We start from the raw sequence: 25,207 nt of genomic DNA on the forward strand, positions 1-25,207 counted from the left end.
CATTTAGGGCTTCCTATAAAAAAATAATAATAATAATTGTATATATATATATATATATATATATATATATATATATATATATATATATATATATATATATATATATATATATATATATATATATGCAATGGATATCTATATTTTCTGTTGGTAACATATGCATTCTTTCTATAGAAGTACCTTCCGCTGTATTCTAAAGGGAAATCCTTTCTATTTATATAGTTTCCCATTCCCTGGGTGGATAACTATGTTGAGGTTCACTTTTGTTGGTATGTGCTCTGTATCATAAACTACAATATAAGTTCTAAAGAAGCACCCATTACTTCCATTTGTCAAAAATCATGGTCATGGTGGCAGCTGCAAATAATGTTTTGCTGCCTCATGCACAGAGTGATGTAGTAGACTTAATTGCACATACGCATGATTTGCAAGAATACACATGAAGTAGGAAGGACATTAGAAGGGGATGATAGTAAGAAAAAAAGGAGGGGGGATGGGAGGCTTTAAATCTAATGTGCTCTGATGCAATATACATTTATAGAACGCATGTTGAAAATAAATGTGTGAACTCACCTTTGCAAAGAGACCAGGCATCATCATCACACTTGTCACCACTAGTCCTTAGCTCAAAGAAATTGTATTCTTCAAGACTCAGAAGACCATTTCCATCTAAGTCAATCATGTCAAATATGTCTGATAAAGTTGCCCTAGAAGTTTCAGGAAAAAAGTGCCAATTTATTTTAGTTAAACCAAGCATTATCCTGCAGTTCATATCGCTTTATCCATGTACTATTAATCCCAAAATCTGTTTTTGTCATGAATGTTAGCATCAACTTTGTAATCACAATACTAAAGAAAGGCCAACATCGTTTGATATGCGCTGTCGTTTGAGAATAATTCTAAACTTAGTTTCCACTAGAAGACCCACACATCAAATAAGGCTGTCCTTTATCAGCAGAGCTGTGTAACCAGCCTTCCTTTACTGGGTATGACAAACCATGAGCCTAAGTTTGGATGTCTGAAGAGATTACTCCCTTCCCTGCATCGTGGCTTAATGTGCTCTAAAATATTTGATGATTGGATTATGGATTTGACACATTACCTTGCCTGTAATGATCGTTTGTTTAAGAAAACATCTACCCATAGTTACTTTCTGATTGGATTATGTGGACAAAGGGCCTGCAATTCCTTTAAGAGACAACCATTGTATTACAAAGACCATGGGCATTAAGAGCCATCATATGTTTAATCTACAGTCCCAGCCCTTGTTGTAATCACATGTGTATCTCATGAATCATGGCAAATTGAATGTTTCGAATGCAAAGTGTATGGGTGAGCGTAGAATGATGGAATGAGTAATGAATGGCGATTCCATGCGACAGAGTGAAGCAGGTGAGTGTAATAGAACGGGCGGTAGATGTCCCTTATCCATAACGAATGTACATAAGTGCAACTGTTGCAACAAGGAACTAACATACTTTCCATAATTAACTGGCAAGTCAACCTTTAATCATTACAAGGCAGTAACCTTGTTATAAGAGTCGCCCATCAGGCATTTCAAGAAAGGTGGAGGTCACCATCCAGAACATTGTGGCATAATTCAGAAAATGGCCATATTCCAAATGGTAATGTCTTTGCTTCCAGCAGTCATAGGCAGTTTTCTGTAATGTGTTCACTGTTGTGCCAACTGGCGTTGGAGTAGCCTATGAATTTTGCAGCCATGTAGGTGTCACTGTAATTCTGTAGCTTCATGAGCGTACTAGTTGGCATGAGGGGGATGTAACATTGCGATGCCACTTACAGGTTGTGGAATTATATTTATTTATTGTGCATTTGTAAGGAGCTTATAAAACAAATTGTGTTTAGTGGCAACAGTCGTATAGAGTTCAATATCAGAGTTTAGTCTTGTTATGTTATAGTCATTTGTTAAGCTAGGCATTCGTTACAATGAGGCATCTTGGTGGCACATGCAGGAAGAGTTAACATCTAGAAGAAACTAAGTTGTGTGCCTTTAAAAAACCCAGGTTATACAAAATATAATGCCGAAAGGAGGGCAGGATGGCCCACATGGTTGGCACTAGATACACAAATGCCTGCCCACCCCCATTTAGTCAATTTGATTTTGGAGAGAAAGAGTAGCTTAGAGCGGCCAGGTTCATAGGGAATCTGTTTTAGATGCAAACACATGGGGATGTTTTGGGCACACAGACAGGCAAATTATCTTGAAATTCCTTTTTCTTGCGATTGGGAAGCAGGGCAGTATTCTTAGTGATGGGATATTGTGAATTTTACTTCTCTGGAGGGGCCTTTATTTGAATATTGTGGTTGTTCCGCATAGGCTGCTTTACAATAGTCAAGCCTTGAAAACAAAAAAGTATTTGTTAGCAAAACTTTGTGGCTAAACAGAAAAATGCCCTAAAGAAGAAGGGTTAAGAGTTGAAGGTTGGAAAAATCATCTTTGAGTTAACATGCTGATTTGGAAGAGCAGATTAATTTCTTTATTGACAAAGTGACATTTGTGGATCCACCTGGGTAGGACTGACCTACTTCTACTTCTACTTCTACTCGGGTTCCCAGAGGCATTTCCATCCTCACCATCCTATGCAAGATTTGACCTGTAAGCACAGAGATCTTTCCTCAAGCTGAACGCAGAAAGCTGAGCTTAACCCGTGTCAACATTATACAGCTCACGCCTAAATCTTGGCAGACCTCTCCTCGCAATTATTCCACCTTGTCGCCTTCTGCCCCCAAAGGTTCCCATACCACTCACACTGAGTGGATTACATCTCACATCTTGGCTCTTGTTTTTTTGCTCCATCTACGTTTTTCTTGTTTCCTCATTTCTTTGTTTCTTCTCTTGCTCTTCCTGTTATCCATGGCCTTACCCATTACCCCGCATTACTCGTCTCACCCTCCGGCTGTGCATCTATCCTCCAGGAACCTTGCTATCCTCCTTGTACTCAACACCTCACCCCTATAGACTAAGCCTTCTGGAATGCACGCTCCCTCTCTAATAAAACTCATTCTGCTCTTGATATTTTCCTTTGTTTTAACCTATACTTTCTTTGCTTTACTGAGACCTGGATCTCACCTATTAACACTATCACTCTTGCAGCTCTCGCTACTACCTCTATCATCTTTAAACACACTCCACCTCTCTGATTCATTCTTCTCTCCATCTCATCCTTATTCGTGATTCCTACCACTAAATTTCTAACCCTTTTCCCCCTTCCCACATCACCGGCTCCTGAATTGGCTTGATCTTCTCATCTCCTCTGTCTATTACCTCTGTTGGGCTCGGCCAATCTATTTGTCTGATCACCATCTCCTTTCCATTTCTATTATTTCTACTCCCCGTCTCCCTGCTCCTTCTCCAATCAAATCTTTCTTTCGCTGCAATCTGTGGGTCTTTGATACCTCTGTTCATTTCTACATGTACTGCTTCCCTACCTTTCATCCCAGATTTTGCTTCTCTCACAGCTGACTCTGCTACTTCTTCTATTGACTCCTCTCTCTCTACACCTCTTGACATTTTATACCCTGCAACCCCATTGTTTTCTGCTCAGAAGTCCCCTAGGCCTGGCTCACCCCACAACTTCGCTCCCTACAGTGTAATCTTGGCTGTGCCGAACATCACTGGTGCAAGTCTTTCACAGACTCTGATGCTGCTATCCTCTCTTCTCTCCTCTCTTCGCTCTGCCAAGAAATCGTACTACACTGACCTCCTTCAATCCTACTGTTCGCATTCAGGCTACCGTCGGCATCCTGCTCCTCCTTGCTCATTCCAGAATGTCTATCGGCTATTCAGGCATGGTGTGCCTCTAACGATCTCTACTATAATGCCAGTAAGAGTGAGATCCTTCACATTGGGACCCCTGGTCCCACTTTTCCTCCCTCACTCTGGCCGCCCTCCTTGGGCCCTCTCCACTCATCCTCTTGTGAGGCAAAATAAATTAGGATTATCTTTGATTCCACTCTCTTTCTCTCCCCACAACACAGACCTTGCCAAAATGGCCCATTTCCAGCTGTACCTCCTCAGAAGTATTCTCCCTTTTTTCACCTTTCCTCAGAGGCTCACCGTCGCCAGAGCTCTGGTTCTCTCTAGGATGGACTACTGCAACAGACTCTCAATCTGCCTGACTCTACTCTTCGCCATCTTCAACTCATCTAGAACAGGACCACAAACTTATCCTTTGCCTCAAGCCCAGGGACCGCATCTCTCCGGCCCTGAAATCCCTCCACTGTCTACCTGGGCTGCAAGGGTCGAGCTCAAAACCCTCTCAATTGTCCACAAGGCATTTTGGGGCCATGGCCCTCACCATCTTCAACTTTCTCTTCCAAGATACCTTCCTTCTGAAGCCCTCCGCTCGTCTACCTTTAATTTTCTGCGGGTCAGTCGCTTCACCAGGCAGAGAGTGGGGGGTAGATCTCTCTCCTCTGCAGGTGCCTCCCTATGAATTGCCGTCCTGCCTCTCTATGCCTTGAGCCCGATCTCCTTAAGTTCTGGAAGCTCCTCAATACCTTATTTTTCTCCTCCTCTTTCTCGCTCCCTCTCCCCCTACTAACCTACTCTTGTGCCTCCATCTGTCTGCTGACTGTCTCCTTGGTGTCCTCCGAGTCTTACAGGGCACCAGCCCCCCCCCCCCCTGATTATTCTGCCTACACTTGCCGCCTGGCCCACCTTGCACTACCTGGATGGGTTGCACCCTGTAGACCCAGTATTCCTTGCACTTAACTCAGGGCCCTGATGCTCCGGTTGCATTTCCCCTTGTACCCTCTCCCCTAGACTTCGTGTGGCACACTTGCACAATCTAAATGACACCACCCCTCTCTCTGATTCCGACACAGCAGTCTTGCTGGCTCAAGCACAGCCTACTTCTGCTGCTCTCGATCCAGTTCCATCTACTCTTAGTCTCTAAATCTACCCTCTTCTTCTCCCTTTTCTTACTGCTCCGTTTAACTGCTCCGTTTAACATTTCTCTTTCCACTTGTTTTACCTTCCCTATTCAAACATGCCACTATCCATTCTATCCTTAACCCATCCTGAATCCCTCTCTTCCCTCAAATGTTCTGCCCAATATCCATTCTCCCCCATCTTTCTAAGCTCCCTGAATGGGCTGTGTATTTTCAAATCTCATTTATCATTTCCACTAACTCTCTACTTCCCTACTTTCAGTCTGGTTTTCATCCTTACAACTTCACTGAGACTGCTCTGGTCTCTTTCTATGACTCTTATCTCTGCACACTACACTATACACTTGTCTCTTTGTTGATCACTCTTATTCTTTCTTCTCTTTCCTTGCTGGGTTTCACTGGGCCTGCACTTACTACGTTTAAATCATATGTGGCTAATTGCACCTCCTCTGTTTTCCTGGGCTGTGGGATGAATCCCAGGAACTTGTCCTTTCTCCCCCAATGAAGAGCCCTGCATGTGAGGCTAGAGAGGTGAGCCCGCTCTGCAACACCCTCCCTAGGGGTCGATGGAAGTGGAACCTCACTGGGAGAGACTCCCCCCACCCCTTTTGGGGACAAGGACCCAGGTTCCTGTGAGGAATCCCTAGAAAGCATCCCAACAAAACCTCTTTGAACAAATCCTATTAAGACTTGTATTAAGAAAAAGTCGACAGAGAAAGACTCAAACGTACACCAGTAAGTCCCACAGCTATGTCACACATGAGAAGGGAGGAGACAGGAGAAGAAGAAAACCTGTGAGTTACAAAACGGCTTGCACACTGGTACAGAGGCAAAGCTAGACATGCAGCGTCCTGTAACTGGAGAAGAATGAGAAGAAGAATTAGACGGGTTGTTTGCCCTCAGGAGAACGAGAGAAGTGAAGTCGGATGCGGGGCACCTTGGAGCTCAGAGAGAGATAGAGCATGAGAGAAAGAGAGCACGCAAGAGAGAGAGAGCCGGAGAAAGAGAACGCGAAAGAAAAAAAAGTGAGAGAAAGAAAAAGCGAGAGAGATAAAAAGCAAAAGCGAGAAAGATAAAAAGCAAAAGAGAGAAAGAGAAACAGCAAGAAAGAGTATGACTGAAAGTGGTGCATGAGCACAAAAGCCTTGTGGTGGAGCGGGTGTCCCAGAAACACTGAAACCGGTCTGCGACTGAAGACGCAGAACCTAGCAGTATGGGAAATACTTTACCAACCATTTTAGATGATGGTACAAAGGAAGAAGCATTAAAGGAATGAGAGAGGCATGTCTGGCGGAAGCGAGAACCAACCCGGATCGATTAGAAGCCCCAGTGACGTTATCCCTATGAGCAACAGGAAAGGGAGAAAACGGGAGACCCGCAAGGGGGACAGAAAATCATTATGGGACCAATCATGCATGTCCCAGTTGTGAAAAATCAGAGTGTTTTCACAACGTAGCCTCCGGGGATCCTGTACTCAGGTGGCCAGGCAAAGGCCATCGCTTTTGAATCCCAACCATGGGGGTGGACAAGCAAGGGAGGATCACCGGGTAGGGGTTCTTTGGGGAGTGGGTGAGCAAGCACCCAATGCTGAGACATGGTATCCCCTTTTTTCCACAACCCATCTAACTCCTATCCCTGCTGATTTTATGGGAAACTACAACTCCCATAATTCCTCCCCACTTTAGCTTGACAAACGGACTGCACAAAGGAAGATGAGGAATGAGGTTAGAAGGATTACCTCCCCTGACTTGCATTGGCCCAGTCCCTGTAATGGGCCAGGCAGGGTCAGGCACGTGGCTCTAATAATGTACACCTGCCACTTATTAACACTCCCAGTGAAGATAAAAGGTGGCGCGCACAAGCACACTTTGATCGAGGCTGGGTACGAGAAGGAACAGTTCTTCCGAGGCTGATGTGAACCAGGCTGTGGAAGGCAGTGAGTGTTCAAAGAGCAAAGCTTAGCGAGTGGAGGAAAGAAGCCTTCAAGTTGCCAGAAAGCGGCCTGCGACACTCCCGGTGAATGGCAGAGTTTGGGAGGAGCAAAAGAAGCATTGGTAAAGGCCTTGAGCTGCAAGAAGGAGATGAAAGAAATCCAATTAACATAGCCAATGTGTTATCGAGGGAAACAAAAGTCAGGTTGATGTAAAAGGGAAAGTGACTAATTTGAACGTTGAAGGCTGCGTGTGTGAGGATAAAACGTGAATGAAAAATTGTTGAAAGACAAGGATACAAAGCAGCAGAGCGGTCCTGCCAGATGAAGTCGCACATTCGAAAGTCTCTGTGAAAGGAAATGAATTTTGAAAGATATTACAAGCAGAGATCAAAGGAAACCGCGAGAAGGAAAGAAAGTTGACTAAGAGAAAATTACTATTTATGAACTTTGAAATATGCCAAGAGGCCAAAAGTAAAATATAAGAACTTTAGAAAAAGGCCAAGAGGCATTGGTGCTGCAAGATAACATTGTGAATTGAAGGATTGTTGAGAGGTCGAAGTAGTCATGCAGAGGTCTATGTAAATTCCTTACAGTTTCGAAAGTCTTTGACAGTGGAGAAATATATGAGGTAAAATGTGGGAAAGATAACCCTCACAAAGGAAAGACAGGCTCGACCCCAGCAGAGGGAAGCATGTGCAGAGCTGTAAGAAATTGAGAGTATATGAACTGAGTATTTTGGCAAGGCGGGCGAAGCCTAAAGAAGTGATTGAACTATCAGAAGATAAAACCCTAAAATTGTACTGTTGAATTGTGCCAGTAAGTCAGAGTGTACAAGACGGACAGAACAGTGCCATCCACCCATCCTTTGTTTTTGAGAGACGCTCTAGACCCGTGGGGTTGAACCTGGGGAAAGGAGTTGGTGATGAAGCCATTCTGACATTTCCTTTGAGACACTATTTTCATTTTGCATTCCCTTAACACATTTGTTGTTCTAAGGCAGGGGGCAAGGTTAGGTTTTATTAGTATATTGAGTGAGGGGTGGAGCAGTGCTGGAGGGAGGGGGCCTAAGGGGCTGGGCAAGTGCTAAGGGATGTTGAGATTTCTTTTAAAGTTTGAGTAGTTTAGTTAATTTAATACGTGAAGGGAGAGATATAGGTTAGTGTTTGAAATGCAAATTGACAGCCACCAGAGATCTGTTTAATCTTGCAGTGTCCAGAAGAGAGGAGCTGGAAGATCAGCAGTGTCCTGAAAGTTTCATCTTTTTTTTTCCAGTTTCAGTTTGCAAAATCTTGGTAAAGGTCAATGTCTGTTAATTACTGTCCGACGCCCATCTGTTTTAGAATATCCTACAGCACAGTGTACGGGTGCTGTGACTGGAGACTGTTATGGACGCGATGAGAAGAACAAGTTACTTACCGGTGGTAACATTTTTGAGAATGGATGTTCCTCCCACGTATTCCTAATCTTTTGATAATATCGTTCCAGCATCATCCGATTCAGGAAAGAAATTCAACAGAGGGCGCTGTGTGTTGTCTCGTTGAATCGATGTCCCTCGAGGGCCTCCCGTTCGACTGTCAAAGTCATCATTGGTATAAGTAGCGCACGCAGCGCCCGTTGGCTTCAGTTCTGTTTTTCCCCCTCCCGGAGATGAATTACAAGGCATAGGGCCTCATTAGGACCCAGGCGGATTTCGCGGTGCTAAATGCACCGCGAAGCACGGCGGAAAGCCGTCGATAGCGCCATGGGGGTTGGCGGATTTACCGCCCCATTCCGACCTCGGCGGAACGGTAAATCCCCAATCCCCATTCTGCCCTTCCCCATTCCCATTCTTGCCCCATAGGGTATAATGGGAGTGGGGAAGGAGTTAATTACGCCACCGTAAAATACGGTGGCGTAATTAACAACGAGGTCCCGTAGCGCCATGGTTTTCTCCGCCTGGTAAAACCAGGCGGAGAAAACCTCCATGGCGCTAAGGGAACTCGTAGTACGGCGGACGGGTCCGCCGCGATTAGCGCTGGCGGAAACCCACTCCGCCTGGGTCCTAATGAGGCCCATAGTGTAGACCATAGGCTCCAAGAAAGTGTAACGTGTAAAGACACGTAAATTCTACAGCAGGGTGGGCTGGGAGGGGCAATGAGGAATACGTGGGATGAACATTCAATTGAAAGAATATTACCACGGGTAAGTAACTTGTTCTACAAATGGTTTGAGTCCTCCCATGTATTCCTCATCTTTTGATAGACTCCCAAAGAGGTAATAATGTTGGTGGTGCGAGGATGAATTTTATTTTGTCCTTAAATGTGATCATGGACCGAATGGAGGACAGCCTTCCCAAATTGTCGTTCTTGGCTGGAAGATTAATCCAGGCAGTAATGTTTCACAAACGTGTGAACAGACTACCAAGTGGCTGCAGCATATATGTCTTTCACTGGAACACCTCTCTGAAGAACAGAAGAGATTGCCATGCCCTTTGTGGAATACGCTTTCAAACCTTCCGGCGGGTCATTACACGCTAACCTGTAACATTCCCCAATAGCCAGAATAATCCATCTGGATAGGGTCTGTTTTGTCACAGTCAAACCCAATTTAACGCCTGTATAGCAAATGAATAATTGGTCAACGAATTTTGAACAGCCTTGACATATAAAAACAGAGCCCTTTTTTGGGTCCAGCCTATATAATCTTTCCTTCCTTTCCAGGATGAGGAGGGGGGTAGTAAGTTGGCAAAATCATTTTTTGGGATAAAATGGAATCCAGAGATTATGGGCCTCATCACGAGTTGGGTGGTAACGCCGGCGGTATTAGCCTTACCGCCAAACCCCCGGCGCTATTAGCACCGGATCACGGGTTTGGCGGAGCGGTTAGTGCCCATTCCCCATTGGGCCCATTCCGGAATTCCTCATTCCCATTGGGCCCAATGGGGACATTTTGCGCTATTACCACCAGCGGATTTCCCACTGGCGGTAATAGCGCCGAAAATCGGCAATTTTGCCGAAGATTTCCCGCCAGCTAAGAGCTGGGAGGAAATCCGCAAAAGCCATGATCTGGCGGACCTTTAAAGGTGGCGGTAATAGCGCTACCGCCACATTTAAGGGTTACCGCCAGACTTGTGATGAGGCCCTATGTTTGGTAGAAAAGAAGGTTTAACCTTGAGAACAACCTGGTCTTTAAAGAAAACAGTGTATGGGGTTTACAGGAAAGTGCCCGACATCTGTCATGATCTCTGCTTCCAAAAGATCAGGACTTGCCCGACTCCCTTGGAAGCAGACCCATAACCCCGGTTCCGAGTGCCAGCCAGTCCCAATTGGGACCTTTTGGACCCTGTCCTCGCGCCAGTGGCACCAGGCTCATAAAGATGCCCAGTCCCAGCGCTGGAAGCGCCAGGCTCATAATGCTTGGGTGGACTTACCTGCAGCAGACCATGCTGCTTACTTACCTGCCAGTTGAACCCCTGATCCTCTTCTGTTTGGGACTACTTTTCCTGTTGGGTGGGGCAGGAGCCACTCCCTAGGTTCAGAACACTGGAACTCTTCTGGAAAGCAGGAACTCTTTTCTTACCTAGGCGTGGTTGTGGAAGGATACATCTAAGCACTACAGGAGGCTATTTAAACCACACCCGATGGATGAATCTTGCTTTGCGTTATTCTGCATTCTCTGCAGCAGAACGCTCATCGTGTCTTCTGCTTCTGATCCTGGGCCTAAGGGAACAAAGGCTTACCATCCTGGAATCCAGTCTTCAGCAGCACCTGTAAAGACAAAGAAAGAACAGGTTAGCACTACGGTCTTCAGTGGCAGCGCATCTCTTACCTGGTCCATCGGCTGTCACCAACGCCTCGCGCTGCATTCCGGCATCTGAAAGACAAAGGCTTACGTACTCTTCGCATGCTCCGGAGGTCTTCGCTCTGCATTCCGGCATCTGAAAGACAAAAGCTTACCAGCTCTTCGCACGCTCCGGAGGCCTTCGGCGCTGCATCCCGCATCTGAAAGATAAAAGAAGGTGCGTTTAAAGACATTGGGCAACTTTATTACTCACGTGCCATTACTCTTTCCCACGCCGAATCCAGTGGGTATTCCAGCACCCTTCAGCTTCTCTAAAGCTCCGAACTTGTACCTGCAAGATAAAAGGGACAGTTAGTGCGCATCGTGAAGCAGGCTACAAGCGCTTACTTACGTGCTTCCAGGCGCTTCTATTCCTCACGCGGGTTCGATCCTCAACTCTCATCAGCCCGCCATCTGCCATCACCGGAATCCTGCAAAACAAGAGATATCATTACAAAAGACTTTTAAGACATTTGAAGTGCCCAGAACTTACCGTTCGTGCAGTTAACGACGGACAGCGTCCTCTGAGGTCAAGAGGCCTGCACCCTTAGCCAGTGAAGAAACTGGTTACGGCACCCTGCCCCGAGGCAGATGGAGAGCTCGGCGTTCACTTACCTAAGGTGAGGGTGTTAACCTTTGGGGTTCTACAGGAGAAGAGAAAGGGAAGAGGAGAGAGGCACCCAATAACCCCAGTTCATTAATCCCATATTTTCTATCTGCAGACATCTTACTCTTCGAGTCAGACATACAGTGCACAGAGGTCCAGCCCAAAGAGCCAACCGTGTGTTACACATCACCTTTGAAGATACGGCATTCACCCAGTCAAGACCGGCGCCTCTGCGGGAATCAGGTGAGCGTTACAACATCTTGCCTGAGAATTGGGATCATGGAGTTGGAGAGATCTCATTCTCAGGCGAGCCTCTGGCACCAGAAAAATGCAAGATGCCATGAGGCCAAGCAAACTCAAAAAGTCGAAGGCTGGGAGACCTGGGCACTCTAATCTGATGACATCTGCAGAATGTGTTGGGACCTCACCTCGGGTGGAGAGGCTTTCTCCAAGGTTGTATCCAGTATTGTTCCGATAAATTGGAGTCTTTGTGATGGTATCATGTGGGACTTCATGTAATTGAGGGAGAAGCCCAGTCTGGATAGATTGGCAGGTTACGCTGAGATGCTCCAGGGCTTGTTTGGGTGAACGTGCCCTGATCAGCCAATCGTCCAGGTAGGGTAGACATGAATCCCCCCCTCTCCTGAGACTCGCTGCCACAACCTCCATTAACTTGGTGAAAACCCTCGGGCTGGAGATCAGCCCAAATGGCAGAATTGATAATGAGAACCGTCAACTGCGAACCTCGGGTACCTTCTGTGCTTGTGATGGCTAGGCACATGAAAGTAAGCATCCTGAGGGTCCAATGACACCATCCAGTCTTTGACTTGGAGGGCCTGAAGGATCTGAGAAAGGGTAACCATCTTTAACTTGTCCTTCCTGAGGAACTTGTTCAAGTTTCTTAAGTCCAAGATGGGTCTCAATCCTCTGCACTTTCTAGGAATTAGAAAGTACAGGGAGTATCAACCCTTCTTCTCTACAACAGGTACCAATTCTATTGCACCTTTCGCTCGCAGGGTCAAAATTGCCTGCACAAGGAGCAGATCTGGAATTTTCAAAGAGCTGCTCCCTGGTTGATGATCCTGAGGCCTTTTTTGAAAGGGAAGATAGTAACCCTCGGCTACAGTTTGCAATGCCCTTCCATCTGAAGTAATGCCCTGACATTCTTTCACATGCTGTGAGAGTCTGCATCCCACCAGGGTCTTGTGGGCCAAGTTTTCAGAGCGGTTTTGAGCCGGCTGAAGCAGCGGCTGAGTGCAAACCTGCCGCTGCTTGGGCTGATTTAGTACTTCTCCCTCGTCCACCATGAGGGAATCTGCTCTGACCTCTATCACTAGCCTGTCCTCCCCCTCTTCCTACTGAGGAGTAGGATCAAAAGAACTTACCCCTCCAAGATGATGCACTGGAGTAGGAATGCTGAGGCTGTTTAATGGTGGCACTAAGATTTAGAAGCTGCTTTCAAGGTCTGCTGCTTTTCCAGACTTTCATCAGCCTTGCTGTCAAACAGCCTCGAGCCGTCAAAAGGCATATTGAGGAGTCTGGATTGTACATTCGGTGCAAATCCGGACTTCAACCACACAAACCTGCACTGCACGGGACTAGATGACATGATCTGCTAAAGCAATCTCCAGTATCCAGACCTGACAGGAGGCATTCACACATTGCCTCCTTACCTTCCTTGATGATAGCCATGAAGTCGTCTTCTCCTTCTGGTATGTGGTCAGCCGCCATAGCTACGTAATCCCACAGGGTAAATGTACATTTTGACAAGGCACTAGTGTTAGCGGATTTCAAAGCCATACTTCCAGCAGGAAATATTTTTCGAGCTCAAGAATCCACTAGCTTGTCATCTCTATCGGGAGGGATATGATATGATGTGGCATTTATAACACGCCTGTAAATAAATGTTTCTATGCGCAATAGAAGGGTATGCAGTTTGCGTTGTGGACATGGCTTTCTGAACCAACAAACTCTCCGGTGTCTGGTATTTTGTAAAATATTTTGGATCACTGCTGGATGGCCTAAATTTCTTTGAGGAGTTTTTATTTACTGCAGCTGCAGTTTCTGGTGTTTCCCAATTAGATGCAACCCTTTTCTGAAGAGCAATATAAAAAGGTAAAATTGGATCTCTCTGGGGACCTTGATCCAGTATATCAGTTAGATCATCCTGCTCAAATGATGGTGCAGGCCTACTCCAACTCAAAAACTCAACCACCTTGCTTATCTGTTGCCTGTATGAGGAGTCAACTTGATCATAAAGATCCGGCTTCCCAAATTCCAATTCTATAGAGTTATCTATTCCACTGGCTGTCTGCAAGTTTTCATACAGGTCTTTTATTCTAGACTTCAGAAATGAATTTATCTGGCACACTTGGGGTACCAAATTGTAAGTCAAATGGTGGTGTATTGTCATCTGAAGGCTAGTTGTCTTCATAAATTGAAGTTAACGATTTTAAAAAATCCTTTTTTGGTAAGGGTTTGGAAATCTTATCTTGTGTTACTGGAGGCTTTGACAACTTCGAAGAAATCGTAAACAATGGCTTCAAAGTTGGTAAGGCCGTAGACTTCGTACCCCTGGCATCGACGGCTCTGACGGTGTTGATGAGACCAAAGTTTCTGACTTCATATGCTTCCTCGAAGAGTCTTTTGAAGGACTGGACTCTTGGCTTGTCAAAGCCCACTACGATTTCTCGTCGGATCGAGATTTAGATAGTTCTCGATGTAACTCCAGCTTATGCCTCAGACTCAAAGAATTTCGTCTTCCACTAACCTTTGCAGTCACCTCTAAAATAACAGAAATCCAACGCAAGCTTACCATTGGTTCAAATCTGTCTGCAGCTTGTGAGCTGCCTACGGTCGGACCCAACTTTGAATCATAGTCATTCTACTGTAAGGAAGGCATAGTATCAACAGTAGGACAGACAAGTGACCACAGTTCAAGGGTGTTGATTGAACTTCAATAAGGGTATGATAAATGCCTATCTAATCCTAAATCTACAGATGGGAGCAAGCTACACCAGCAAATAATAACGGAGTCCTAGTGGTGTCTTGCCAAAATAAAAGGGCCTATACTAAAAAGTCTGATGGCTAATCCTTACATCTGTTGTGTTAACATATTTATATCGCGCCAAAACATGAACGCATCCATGCGCCCTTAACAGAACCGTAGACAGCAAAATGCTCCAATTACCCAAACAGGGTGGTCTTCAACAGTTTTCTCAAAGTCAGATGGTTTTCTTCTTTATGCAGGTGTTCCGGTAAAGCATTCCAGACCCGGGCTGCTTGCGCAGGGAAGGCACAACCGTTTCCACAGGCTCTCTTGATACGGTCTACTTGTAAAAAGCAAGCCTTTGCAGATCAAAGATGTCTTTTTGGACAGTAAATGTTCAGCCGGTCTTTAAGGTAGGCTTGAGCACTACCAAAGACACATTTGTGGCAGATGGTCAACAACTTGAACTATATCCTAGCTGAGACAGGCAGCCAGAGCCGGTCCCTCCATGCTGCAGATGTAGGTTCAGTACGACTCATCGGATATATGATACGTACTGCGGCGTTCTAAATCTTTTGCAATTTCTGAAGGTCTGTCTTATATGTTCCCCCTAAAAGAGCATTGCAGTAGTCTACCCATGGCAGCGCAGTATCACAGCTCTAACTAACTTTACAGGGTTTTCTTTGGAAACCAACGGGGCTACTTGCTGTAACACCTTACGATGATAGTTGGTGGTTTTCACAATTGCTTCCACATGAGCGCCGCTGTCCAGACTGGCCTCCAGGTAGGTACCTAAGGTCTTCACCTTGTGTACCACCGTAATCTGACTGCTGTTGATCATGAAACTGGCATAGGGTTGACTCAACTTATCTCTGGCCTACCGAGGTTCGTAAAGCATGAGCTCGGTCTTTGTAGCATTAAGGCATAGCCAGTTAGTGGTCATTCACCCCTTTATAGTCTGATAGACCAAGTCCAGCTTCTGTTGGTCTTTTTCATAAAACCCACTGATCTCAAGTGCTAACTGGAAATCATCTGCGTAGTTACAGAAAAATAAATCCAAATACTTCAAATCTATGCACAAAGGGATAATATACACATTGAAGAGCAGGGGGAAAGACATGACCCCTGGGGAACTACACAGGTGGCGATTTCAACATCAGATGCATTATCACCCCAATTAACCTGTGAGCGGCGTCCCTCAAGGAAGGACTTAAGCCAATGTATCACCTCCAATGAAAGGCCCTCGACTGTGGGCATCCGGTCCAGTACAATCATATCATCGAGCAAGTCGAAGGCTGCCGACAGAGCCAACAGTATCAGCAGCCCCGACTTGCTCAACTCCAATTTAGACAGCATATCTGTCTGCAGGTCTAGTAGTGCACTCTGCGCCGTGACTACTGCAAAAACCAGATTGCTTCTTGTGAAGGATGCGTGCTCCTGAGATATAAGTTTGAAGTTGTATTGTGGCCACTATCAATTAATTTCAAGAAAAGCGGATTAGTAATAGGACTGAGATTGGCAGCATTGTGACGTCTAAACCCACCTTTTTTTTAGCAATGGAGTGACTGCTACATCTTTTATAGACTGCTGAATAATGTGTGGCATTGACTGTTAGGTTAATCCCTTTGAGCCACCTACTCCACAACGCACATGACTCTATAGGATAGCTAAAGCAGAACCTTTATATATACTGCATATCTGTGGCTGCTGTTTTCTGGTGAGGCTGTTACTAACCTTCTGGCTGTAGAGACTACGTGATCCAGGCTGCTGTGCGGTGAGTGACAGTGACAGCTGGGTTAAATTACTTTGAATCGTCCAGTCCATAACGTACATAACTCCGACAAGAAAGCCGAAACGGGGCACTTGTTGAGCGACAGCGACGCCCACGTTGTGTGTGAAGTATGCAAACTCTTAGACAATATGACAGAGTGCAGAAGCGAAAATATCTTGAGTCCAGATGCAGACCTCCTGATACCGATACCCAGCTGATGGATGACAAAGAATGGATTAGAATTGCTGAACATACTGAGAAGGCAGCAGAAACTAAATGTGCATATTCCTTTAGACATCGTAGAGTATGCACGCCAAAGGTTATCCGGGCTCTGCCAATTGAAAGCAAAAGTAAGGGCATATTTAAAATTACTGAATACTTTCCCCCATGTGAAGAAGGAGTGTTGGATGGTGAGTTTCGTTCGTATTACTTTGGCTTATCTACTTCCTTGGCCTGTTTGGGCTCTAAAATGACTAATAGCATTGTTAGCAGTTTGCGATCTGCAGAGGCTGCACCACCCTCGACGATTCCATGCATTAATATCCCTGCAAAACTAGCGCCATACAAGAATATCGCCATATTTTTCTGGCGATATTAAGCCATGGAACCTGCTGGGGACACCCTGCAACCCCCGGTTCCATTAACCACATAAATTATCCCAACTAATAATATTGCCTATGGCCTTACCCCACAACCATATATATGGCGATATTATTGGTAGGGATTAGCCGATACCCACTCGACGGCCAACACAGACAACAATTTTGATTCTGGAGCTGGTTCTAGTGCAACGGTGGGGGCCTCTGATGTTAGAATGATTGGTGCATTAGTTGCTCTGAGGGACTACCTAATGAAGAAGGTGGGATAGCAACTGAATGGCCGCATATAAATGTGCATCACTAGTCTGTACCACTAGTTGATTTGCACAATAATGAGGGTATGACTGTTAAAAATCTTCTTAGACCTGTGGCTAGTAGGTCCCCTGAGCTGGTGATGAATGAGGCCACGAGTAATATATCTGAAAGAGCCTATGACATTACTGAGTTGGAGGACAGTTTTGACAGTGGTAGTTCAACTATGTTTATGGCTTTGGAAAATCTGCTAATTACATTTGTGTCTATGCAAAAATATAGAGGGTAAACTAGAAAAGCAGGGATGTGATCTTTTGCACTTTTCCTTCCGATCCACCCTGACAATAGATTATTTATTAATTCATTCTATTGATTATGAATATACAAATGATTTCTGTTTGATGGGGACCAGTCATGAATTCCTTCTCCCCACAGGTTTTTAGCACGATTCTTTTGTCTTTTAAGCTTTTGGATGTATGTCACGGTATGTTGAGTTGGGTTTGAATGAGTGCACTATGAATGGCAAGTATGTGTGACAATGTTTTAGCCGACTTTAGGCATACGGTTGCTGCTGTTTTGCTGTATTAAAGTGATCAGTGTTTAATTATTTGTGATTGACTCACCATTGTTTAAATTGTTGGTATCACTTTCAATACATTTTGATACCATTTTTTCAAATTGATTTGTTTCTCTGGACAATCTTTTTCTGTTGTTCTATTACTGAGTTGGAGGCCGATTTTGACAATGGTAGTTCAACTATGTTTATGGCTTTGTAAAATCTGCTAATTACATTTGTGTCTATGCGAAAATATAGAGGGTAAACTAGAAAAGCAGGCTGAAATATTGATGTTGCTCTCATTACAATGTACATTGACTACTGATGATGTAAAAGCTCACTCTGATCCCTGTGTTCGGAGGTTGGTTGAGACAAGTGTGAGGCAGAAAACCTTTGGATGATTTTTCAAAATATGGCATTTTCTTAAATTATAGGTTTCATCAAACACCTCACTATACCTATTCTGATGAGGATTTCCCTGTCTATCCAAACTAAAGGAAACACTCTAACAAAGGATATCTGGGCGTCACACTTAAGCGTAATACACACAAGAAAAAATATTGCATCTCACAACAATTATCAACAATGGCATTTCTCACACATTCAGTGTCTATTTGCAACCTGGATGAGCTCCCCTTCACCAGATTTCAAGTTAGGCTCAACTCCAATGTTCAACATAAAGAAACAAGGAAATCAGGATTTACTACAAAGTTCCAACTTAATTATTTACTACTTCACTTTGTCAAAAGAAAGCTCTGTTTAAACAATGTTCAACCAACAGAAGAACAAGTTACTTACATGTTCCTCCCGCGTATTCCTCATATTTGATATATCCAAGTGTGCTTGCAGCTTGCGTCAGATAATATTTTTTTTCCATAGTGTAGAGCGTCATGCAGTGTCGAGTCTTGGTCTTCAACAGCCTCCGTAGCTTCCCTTGTGACATCGACGCTGGTATATGAAACACGCGCGCTGACCGTTTTTCCTCCTTTAAATTGCATGCTGTGTCATAGGAGGAGACAATTTTGACGTTGCGAGAAAGAAAGGTGCAAGACACAGAAATTCTAGGCAAACAAAAGGGGATGGATGGGAGGGCGATGAATACGTGGGAGGAACATCCAGTCGAAAGAACATTAGCATGGGTAAATAACGTGTTCTTCGCATGGATTGTGTGCTCCCACATATTCCTCATCTTTGATAGTCTCCCAAAGCAGTTAGTCTTAAGATGTCATGATTCCAGCCCCTCATGTCCCCAGCCCTCCAAGATGTCAGGCTGGAGCCAGGCCACGATCACCTACATGGCCCTCAAAGGCCTCTCCATTCCTCCGAAGACCCACTTGGAGTCAGACTTGGCGCTTGTGGCACCAGACTCACTCACTCCCATAGGATAACATTGGGGACTGGACTTGCAGTGCATTGATGGGGACAAGATGGATGCCCCCACATATTTCGGTTCCCAGAACTGCATGTGCAGTCTAGTCTTTTGGGTGTGGTTCAGCCCAGAGACACCTGGGATACCCAGAGACTATTTAAGCCACGCCCAGGCTGAGAAACATGCTTTGCGTTTTCTGCACCTGCAGCGTGACACTCACCATGTTCGGATCGGTCTCCACTAGGCCTGCATCTTTCTTCTGCGCTCAGCTCCTGCAAGAACAACACCACCGTTAGGAACAGCCTTACCTTGCTTCTGCCCATCAGTCATCGCTCCTTCTGTTCTGCGGGCATCTTCGGCGGTGTCATTCCCATCCTGGCACGCTGCTTCCTAAGGAAAAGAGAAAAGAACAGAAAAAAGGCATTAGTAAGCATTCAGCAATTTTTATTTTTAAAGACTGTACGAGCTTCAAACGCTTACCTGAATCCCAGCCGCTCTGGGGGAACTCTGTCTCCGGAACTTCCCATCCATCTGCAAGAGGGAAAAGACACTCCAGGTTAGCGTGGAAACATCTAGAGGCGCCGCATACGCTCTTACTCACCACATTTCTTCTTCATAACCGGCATCCACGCTGAAAACGTCACGGCACCTAAAAGACACAGAAAAAGAACTCAGTTCAATACAAATACGAAAGGATCGCATCACGCTCTCACTCACCTTCAGCGCTACTCATCTCAGCAGCACGTCGCCATCCCTGGACGCCGGCCATCATCTAAGGAAGGAAAGGAACGAAGTTAGGGAACTGTTCAAAAGACTCATTAGACTTACCTGTCGGACTCATGCCAGTGAAGTAACTAGGCAGCAACGAGCCTGCATCAATCAACGTGCCCCTGCGCTGAAAGCAGGACGGAGAGCACACTTTCCAAGAAAACAAGGTGAGCTGTGGATCAAAGGTAAGGGTTGGACCCCGGGGAAGAAGGGGTTCAAGCACACAGAGACAATAGGGAGTTAAACTCTACAAATCCTGTGTTTCAGGCCCAGTCTCCAGTCGAGTAGACTCCAGGGAAGGGTTTGAGGTCGTAAGAGGTCAGAACAGGCTGAATGACGTCTCCGTGGATACCAGGTGAGCTTTACATAAGAGTTGGGTGCCAAGAATGTACTTATTTGTTTATAAAGCTTTGACAAATTTGGCTTCCTTGTCGGATAAACAATCTACACAGTAAAATGTACTGAAAGTATGAAGGGATGACCAGGTTGCCGCTCTGCAAATGTTCTGCACTGGGACACCTCTTTACAGAGCATAGGAAGCAGCCACCCCTCTAGTGGAATGCGCCCTCAAACCTTCAGGCAAATCTTCTGCCAACGATTAGCATTCTGTTATGCACACGACAATCCATCTATAGATTGTTTTGTGACCGAAAGCTAAATCTTTGACCAGCACAACTAATGAAGAGTTGGTCATCTTGACGACCACCTGTTGTTCCTGGATTGTAGCAACTTAGTACCCTTTCAGGGCCCAGACGATGCAGTCTCTCCTCATCACTTTGATGGATGAGTAGGTGGATAAAAAGTTGGCAACACAATATATTCTAACAGCATACTGGGTGGTACAGCACTTTCAAACACGCAATCGCTACGGGTTGCAGAGCACTGCGCAATTCGTGACATTTATGGCATGTCTAAATGCGCCCATGTATCCGATGCTCGGAGGACACTACACTGGTTACCAGTACAACACAGAATCATAAAAAGATTCTCATGCTGGCATTCAAAGCCAGTCTAATGCCTGTCCAACATACTTAAAGGGCAACACGCTTCCTGGCCTCATATGCCTGGCCAACAATCTTGCGCTGTTCAAGAAACAAGTAAAAACTTACTTGTCCAATCTTAACCCATGTTAAGTATGGTTCTGCCCTTCCTACATTCCTTGGCTAATGACCCCCTTTATGTGTGCTCTGAGGCCCAAGGGCATGTGGTGTGTTACAAATATTAAAATAAATAAATGAGGGGGAAACTATGACAACTTTCGGAAGGAAAGATAATCAAACTCTTAGAACTACCTTGTGCTTGAAAAAGGATGTGAAAGGTGGTTTAGAAGACAGGGCTTGTAGCTCACTTCACAAGGGCAGACGTGATAGCTACTAAAAAAGCAGTTTTCACAGTGAGCATTCTTAAAGGACATGAATGTAAGGGCTCGAACTGAGCTCCCATAAGACATCTTAGTACTAGATTCAAGTCCCATGATGGCACGATGAAGGGAGTAGGCAGAAACAAATGTGTTAGGCCCTTAAGAAAATGTACCACGATCAGCACTTGAAGTACGATCCCTCATGCAGAGATTTCTAAAAGATTGATAGTGCAGCTAAGTAGCCCTTCACAGTTTCCACTTGCAATCCAGACTGGGTTAGGTGGAGCAAGAACAATAGAACATGGGGAAGTTTACATGTTAAAGGATCAAGTTTATTTTCCCTGCACCAGCTGTGAAACTTATTCCAACGGCAGCAGTACAGGAATTTCGTTGCTGGCCTGCTAGCCGAAAGCAACACCTCCATTATGTCTTCCAGAAGGTCCCAAACCTTATCTCACCCTTTCAGACACCAGGTGTTAAGATTGAGAGTCCCGATATCGGGGTGAAGAATGCGTCCTCCCTCTTGCAAGAGTAGGTCCTCTCTTTGAAGAAGACGAATTGGAAGGCAGATGACCATTTCCAGAAAGTCTGGGTACCACCTTCTCCTGGCCCTCCTCGTAATGAGGTTCATGGTTTTCCCGATGTTTCCCTCAACCTCCATTTCACATGAGGAATGGTCCATGGCATTTCATCGCGGGATGAAACAATGGGTTTTTCTCTGTGGATATTTCAATGAGAAAACTCATCGTTTTTTTATTTTTATTTTATTTTGGGGGACGGGGGGTGCCTGCTATCCCCTTTCATTATTGAACTATTCCCGAAAACCCACACCCATCTATATATTTTTTAACCCCCCTACAAAATTTGATGAGTTTTCACGTTGAAATAACGGAGAAAAACCCAGCGTCCTTTCATCCTATGATGAAAGGACGTTGTACCGTGAGGAATAGCAGGAACGCATACAGAATTGGAAATTCACAGTCCACCACGAACGGGTCGCTTGGAGTTCCTCTTTGCGTCAATTCCCAGGAGCAGAACAGCTTGCGCTTCCGATTGAAACTGGTTGCAAACAGAACCACTTGAGGGGTTCCGCAAAGGGCAAAGATCTCAAGAAGGACTTCCTGAGCTAGTTTCCACACATGGGAGACCGTGCTCCGTCTGTTCAGGGCGTCTGCTGCCGTGTTCTTTTATCCAGCAATATGAACTGCTAGAAGAGTGATTCCTTCGCTTAGTGCCAAGAACCAGAGCTGCATGCCTCTGTGCAAAGGGGAAGCAACCCTATGCCCCCTCTTTTGTTGAAGTAGTGCATGGCCACTGTATTGTCCGTCATTATCAGGACACATTTCCACTGTATAGAGGGCAGGAAGGCCTTCAGCGGTAGTCTGATTGCCCTTAGCTCTAAAAGGTTGATATGGAGTCTGGTCTCCGACTGAGACAGTGTCTGCTTATTGAAAGATCTCATGTGTAACGGAGGCTTCTGTCCCAACTCATCTCTGGCCCTGGTTGCCAATGGGATCTCCTCATCACATTCTCTAGGCTAGCCCACCACAGGAGATCCTGGGTGACCTTTGTCAGGACCTGAATAAGGTCTGTCATTTAGCTACAGATTTGAGACCACCGAGATCTGCAAGTCCACGGACATGATCTCATCCTCAGATGGGCTTCTGACACCAGAAATACGCAGGATGCCATGAGGCCAAGCAACCTTAGGAAGTCATAGGCCGGGAGAAGTTGAGCAATCTGAAATGTTTAGACGATCTGCAAGAGATATTAAAGGATAGTTCCGGGACTTTTATTTTATTGTCCCTACGGTTCGGCCATGTGTTTTTAAGCATAATTCGGTAGATCGTAGAAAACTTTCCTATGGACCTTACCCGACTTTTCGTCCATTAACGCACTCGAAATCAGCCGCCATTTTCTGATAATCCTATCATTTCCCCCCATCGCCCTGGCTCACCTGCTTTTGCGGCACTAAATCAAATCCCCCGCCCCTGAGCCTGACATCAGCAGACGCGTACCGCCCATTTCCCAACGCCAAAGCACGTTTCGTGTCAACAATCGCTGCGCCTCAGCTAATGAAGTGTCGCCATGGAAATGGCAGGACGCCTCTTTCCTCTATAAGTATAAACACACCGTTTCACAACACACAGCAGCAGATTTTCGATTCCATTACTCTCTCTGTGTTACTTTGAGTATTCTGTGACTCGTTTCTGTGCTCTGGTCAGCTACCTTCGCCGCTTCTAGGCCTTGTGAACACCTGTACCATCTCTGTAAATTATTTTACTTTCTTTACCACACAATGGCTACAATAATGCCGTATATGTACGAGCCCGAGTACACCGAGCAAGAACTACTGGAAAGGCAAGCATGCGAAAACGATGGGGATTCGGACGGCAGTTGGGAGGACCAGTCAACGGATGAAGAGCCTGGACCATGTCGCATGGACGGCGTCTCCACCTGGTGCACGTGCAATCGGTGCGAGCTAATGCCAACTGAGGAGGAGAACTGCTGCTGCCGTGAAAATTCCGGGTGCTTGGCCTACATTTCGGAAGGCGAGCTAAGTCCGCAATGCATCACCGAGCTGCCAGAGTTCAGGGAAGCCTGCCTCTCACGGACCGTGTTGGGGATGATGATGGTGCTTATGCACGAACTTCGCGGCACTGTTCGTCCGCGTAATCCGAGTAACGAGTAAGTATACTCTGGTTGTGATGTCAGTGATGCCACTACTATTTCATGGTCGTCTCCCACATATAAAATTACATCTACATATCATTCGAATGCATGTAAATTGGTTCCATATTGTGCATTTTCTAGATAGAATTTTTTTCAAAGCAGAATCGACAGTGATAAGAAAGTTTTGTCATTTTAATACAGTTTGCATCTTTCATTTTCACAGGTGGTACAGGCTGGTGGCCTATCGTTGCTTCACTTGGTGGCTTCACGGGAGGCTCGGACACCGCGTTCGGAGAGTAATACCTGCCTGTGCGTTACTTGCCATTAGACAACATTTCCCCAGCGACAGTGGACAATACCGCGGATTTTCCCTGGATGTGCTGCAACCGGAACTTTACAATGTGTAATGTTTATTATTTATGTTCAATTGAAATTAAGATCTAAAATGAAACCCAACATATATTTTAACAATGGTTGTTTTGATTTTTTAAATGAATCTAGTGTGTCTCCATTGAATAGTCTTCCTGTGCCTTGTCTTGTCACACCACATGTCTCCGGCCAGCATCCTCCCTCACGCTGGCCGCCCACCTTCAATCCACATAACCGTTGAACCCATATGCACCAGACATACATATGTTATTTTGCGGGTTGGCATCAAGCCTCCCGGCCTTGCCTCCTCCCCCAAAAATACTTACCACACCACTTTGTTCAAGCGTTGGCAATAAAAGGAAGGCCGTTGGATTTTATTGATACAAAACATGGTTATAGGTAAATAATCCATATGGTTGATCATAATAAATCATCCTTTTGGGCACCGGGTACAGGGATGAACCCCTCTGGCCCGTGCCGCCTTGCCACCACAGGCCAGCCTGCTGCTGACTAACTGCCTAGGCATCCAGGGTCTCCAGGGTGAACTGCACCCATATATTCTCCTGGGAGGGTGAGGTATTTATAAACTCACACCCCTGCCTTCCATGTACTAGATCCTGCAGCCTGCCTCTTACATGCAGTTAGATGGCCTCTCCTTGGTGAGGCCCTGCGGCAAACGAGTCTTGTCTGCACGACCACCGCCCCAATCCAACCCCCCGCCCTCTCAAAGGCACTTCGCACCGGGGTACTTGTGCTGGCAAGTGGAGCTGTCAGGGATTGATAAAGGCCAAGAGGTGCCAAAGACCATGTACACTTCAAAGTGGTCTATAGAGCATGGGTTGTTGTTCCCATGTCTACCTCCAGACCCCGTGTCTCCTGCCAAGCATACCCCCTCACGCTGGACGGCCCCCTGCAAACCGCATAATGCCACGACATATACATGTCATTCATTCACAAACACACCCCTGTTTCGAATTCTTTATAACCCACTTCATATTCTAATGAGAACTTCTTTGCGCTTTGCTAGTCAACCCGCGAAGGTGCTGGTTATCTGCTCTTCGTCTCTGTGAACTTCCGTGACCACTTCGAGGAAACTCATCAGTTTGCAACCTGTGAACTGCTCCCTGTTCTACGACAAGAAACTACTCTGATCCCTGCATCTAACTGTTTGTTCGTCAAGGTAAGGCCATGTACCATAATCATTTTGCGTCCAATTTCTTTTCGTTCA

The 25,207-nt window shown here is 45.5% G+C and overlaps 1 protein-coding gene across 6 annotated transcripts in view; it reads right to left on the reverse strand.

Annotated features, from left to right (window-relative positions):
- The window catches only part of EFCAB7 (EF-hand calcium binding domain 7), a 1,178,320-nt gene that overhangs the window by 340,541 nt on the left and 812,572 nt on the right, over positions 1–25,207 (reverse strand). For all 6 annotated transcript variants that reach the window (XM_069642000.1, XM_069641997.1, XM_069641998.1 and 3 more), the window contains one exon: positions 574–707. In XM_069642000.1, coding sequence (XP_069498101.1) covers positions 574–707 — 134 coding nt within the window. The remainder of the gene's footprint in view (positions 1–573; positions 708–25,207) is intronic.

The sequence above is a fragment of the Ambystoma mexicanum genome, chromosome 1q (genome assembly GCF_040938575.1).
Source record: "Ambystoma mexicanum isolate Mex_15411 chromosome 1q, UKY_AmexF1_1, whole genome shotgun sequence".
In the NCBI taxonomy this organism is placed as follows: Eukaryota; Metazoa; Chordata; class Amphibia; order Caudata; family Ambystomatidae; genus Ambystoma; species Ambystoma mexicanum.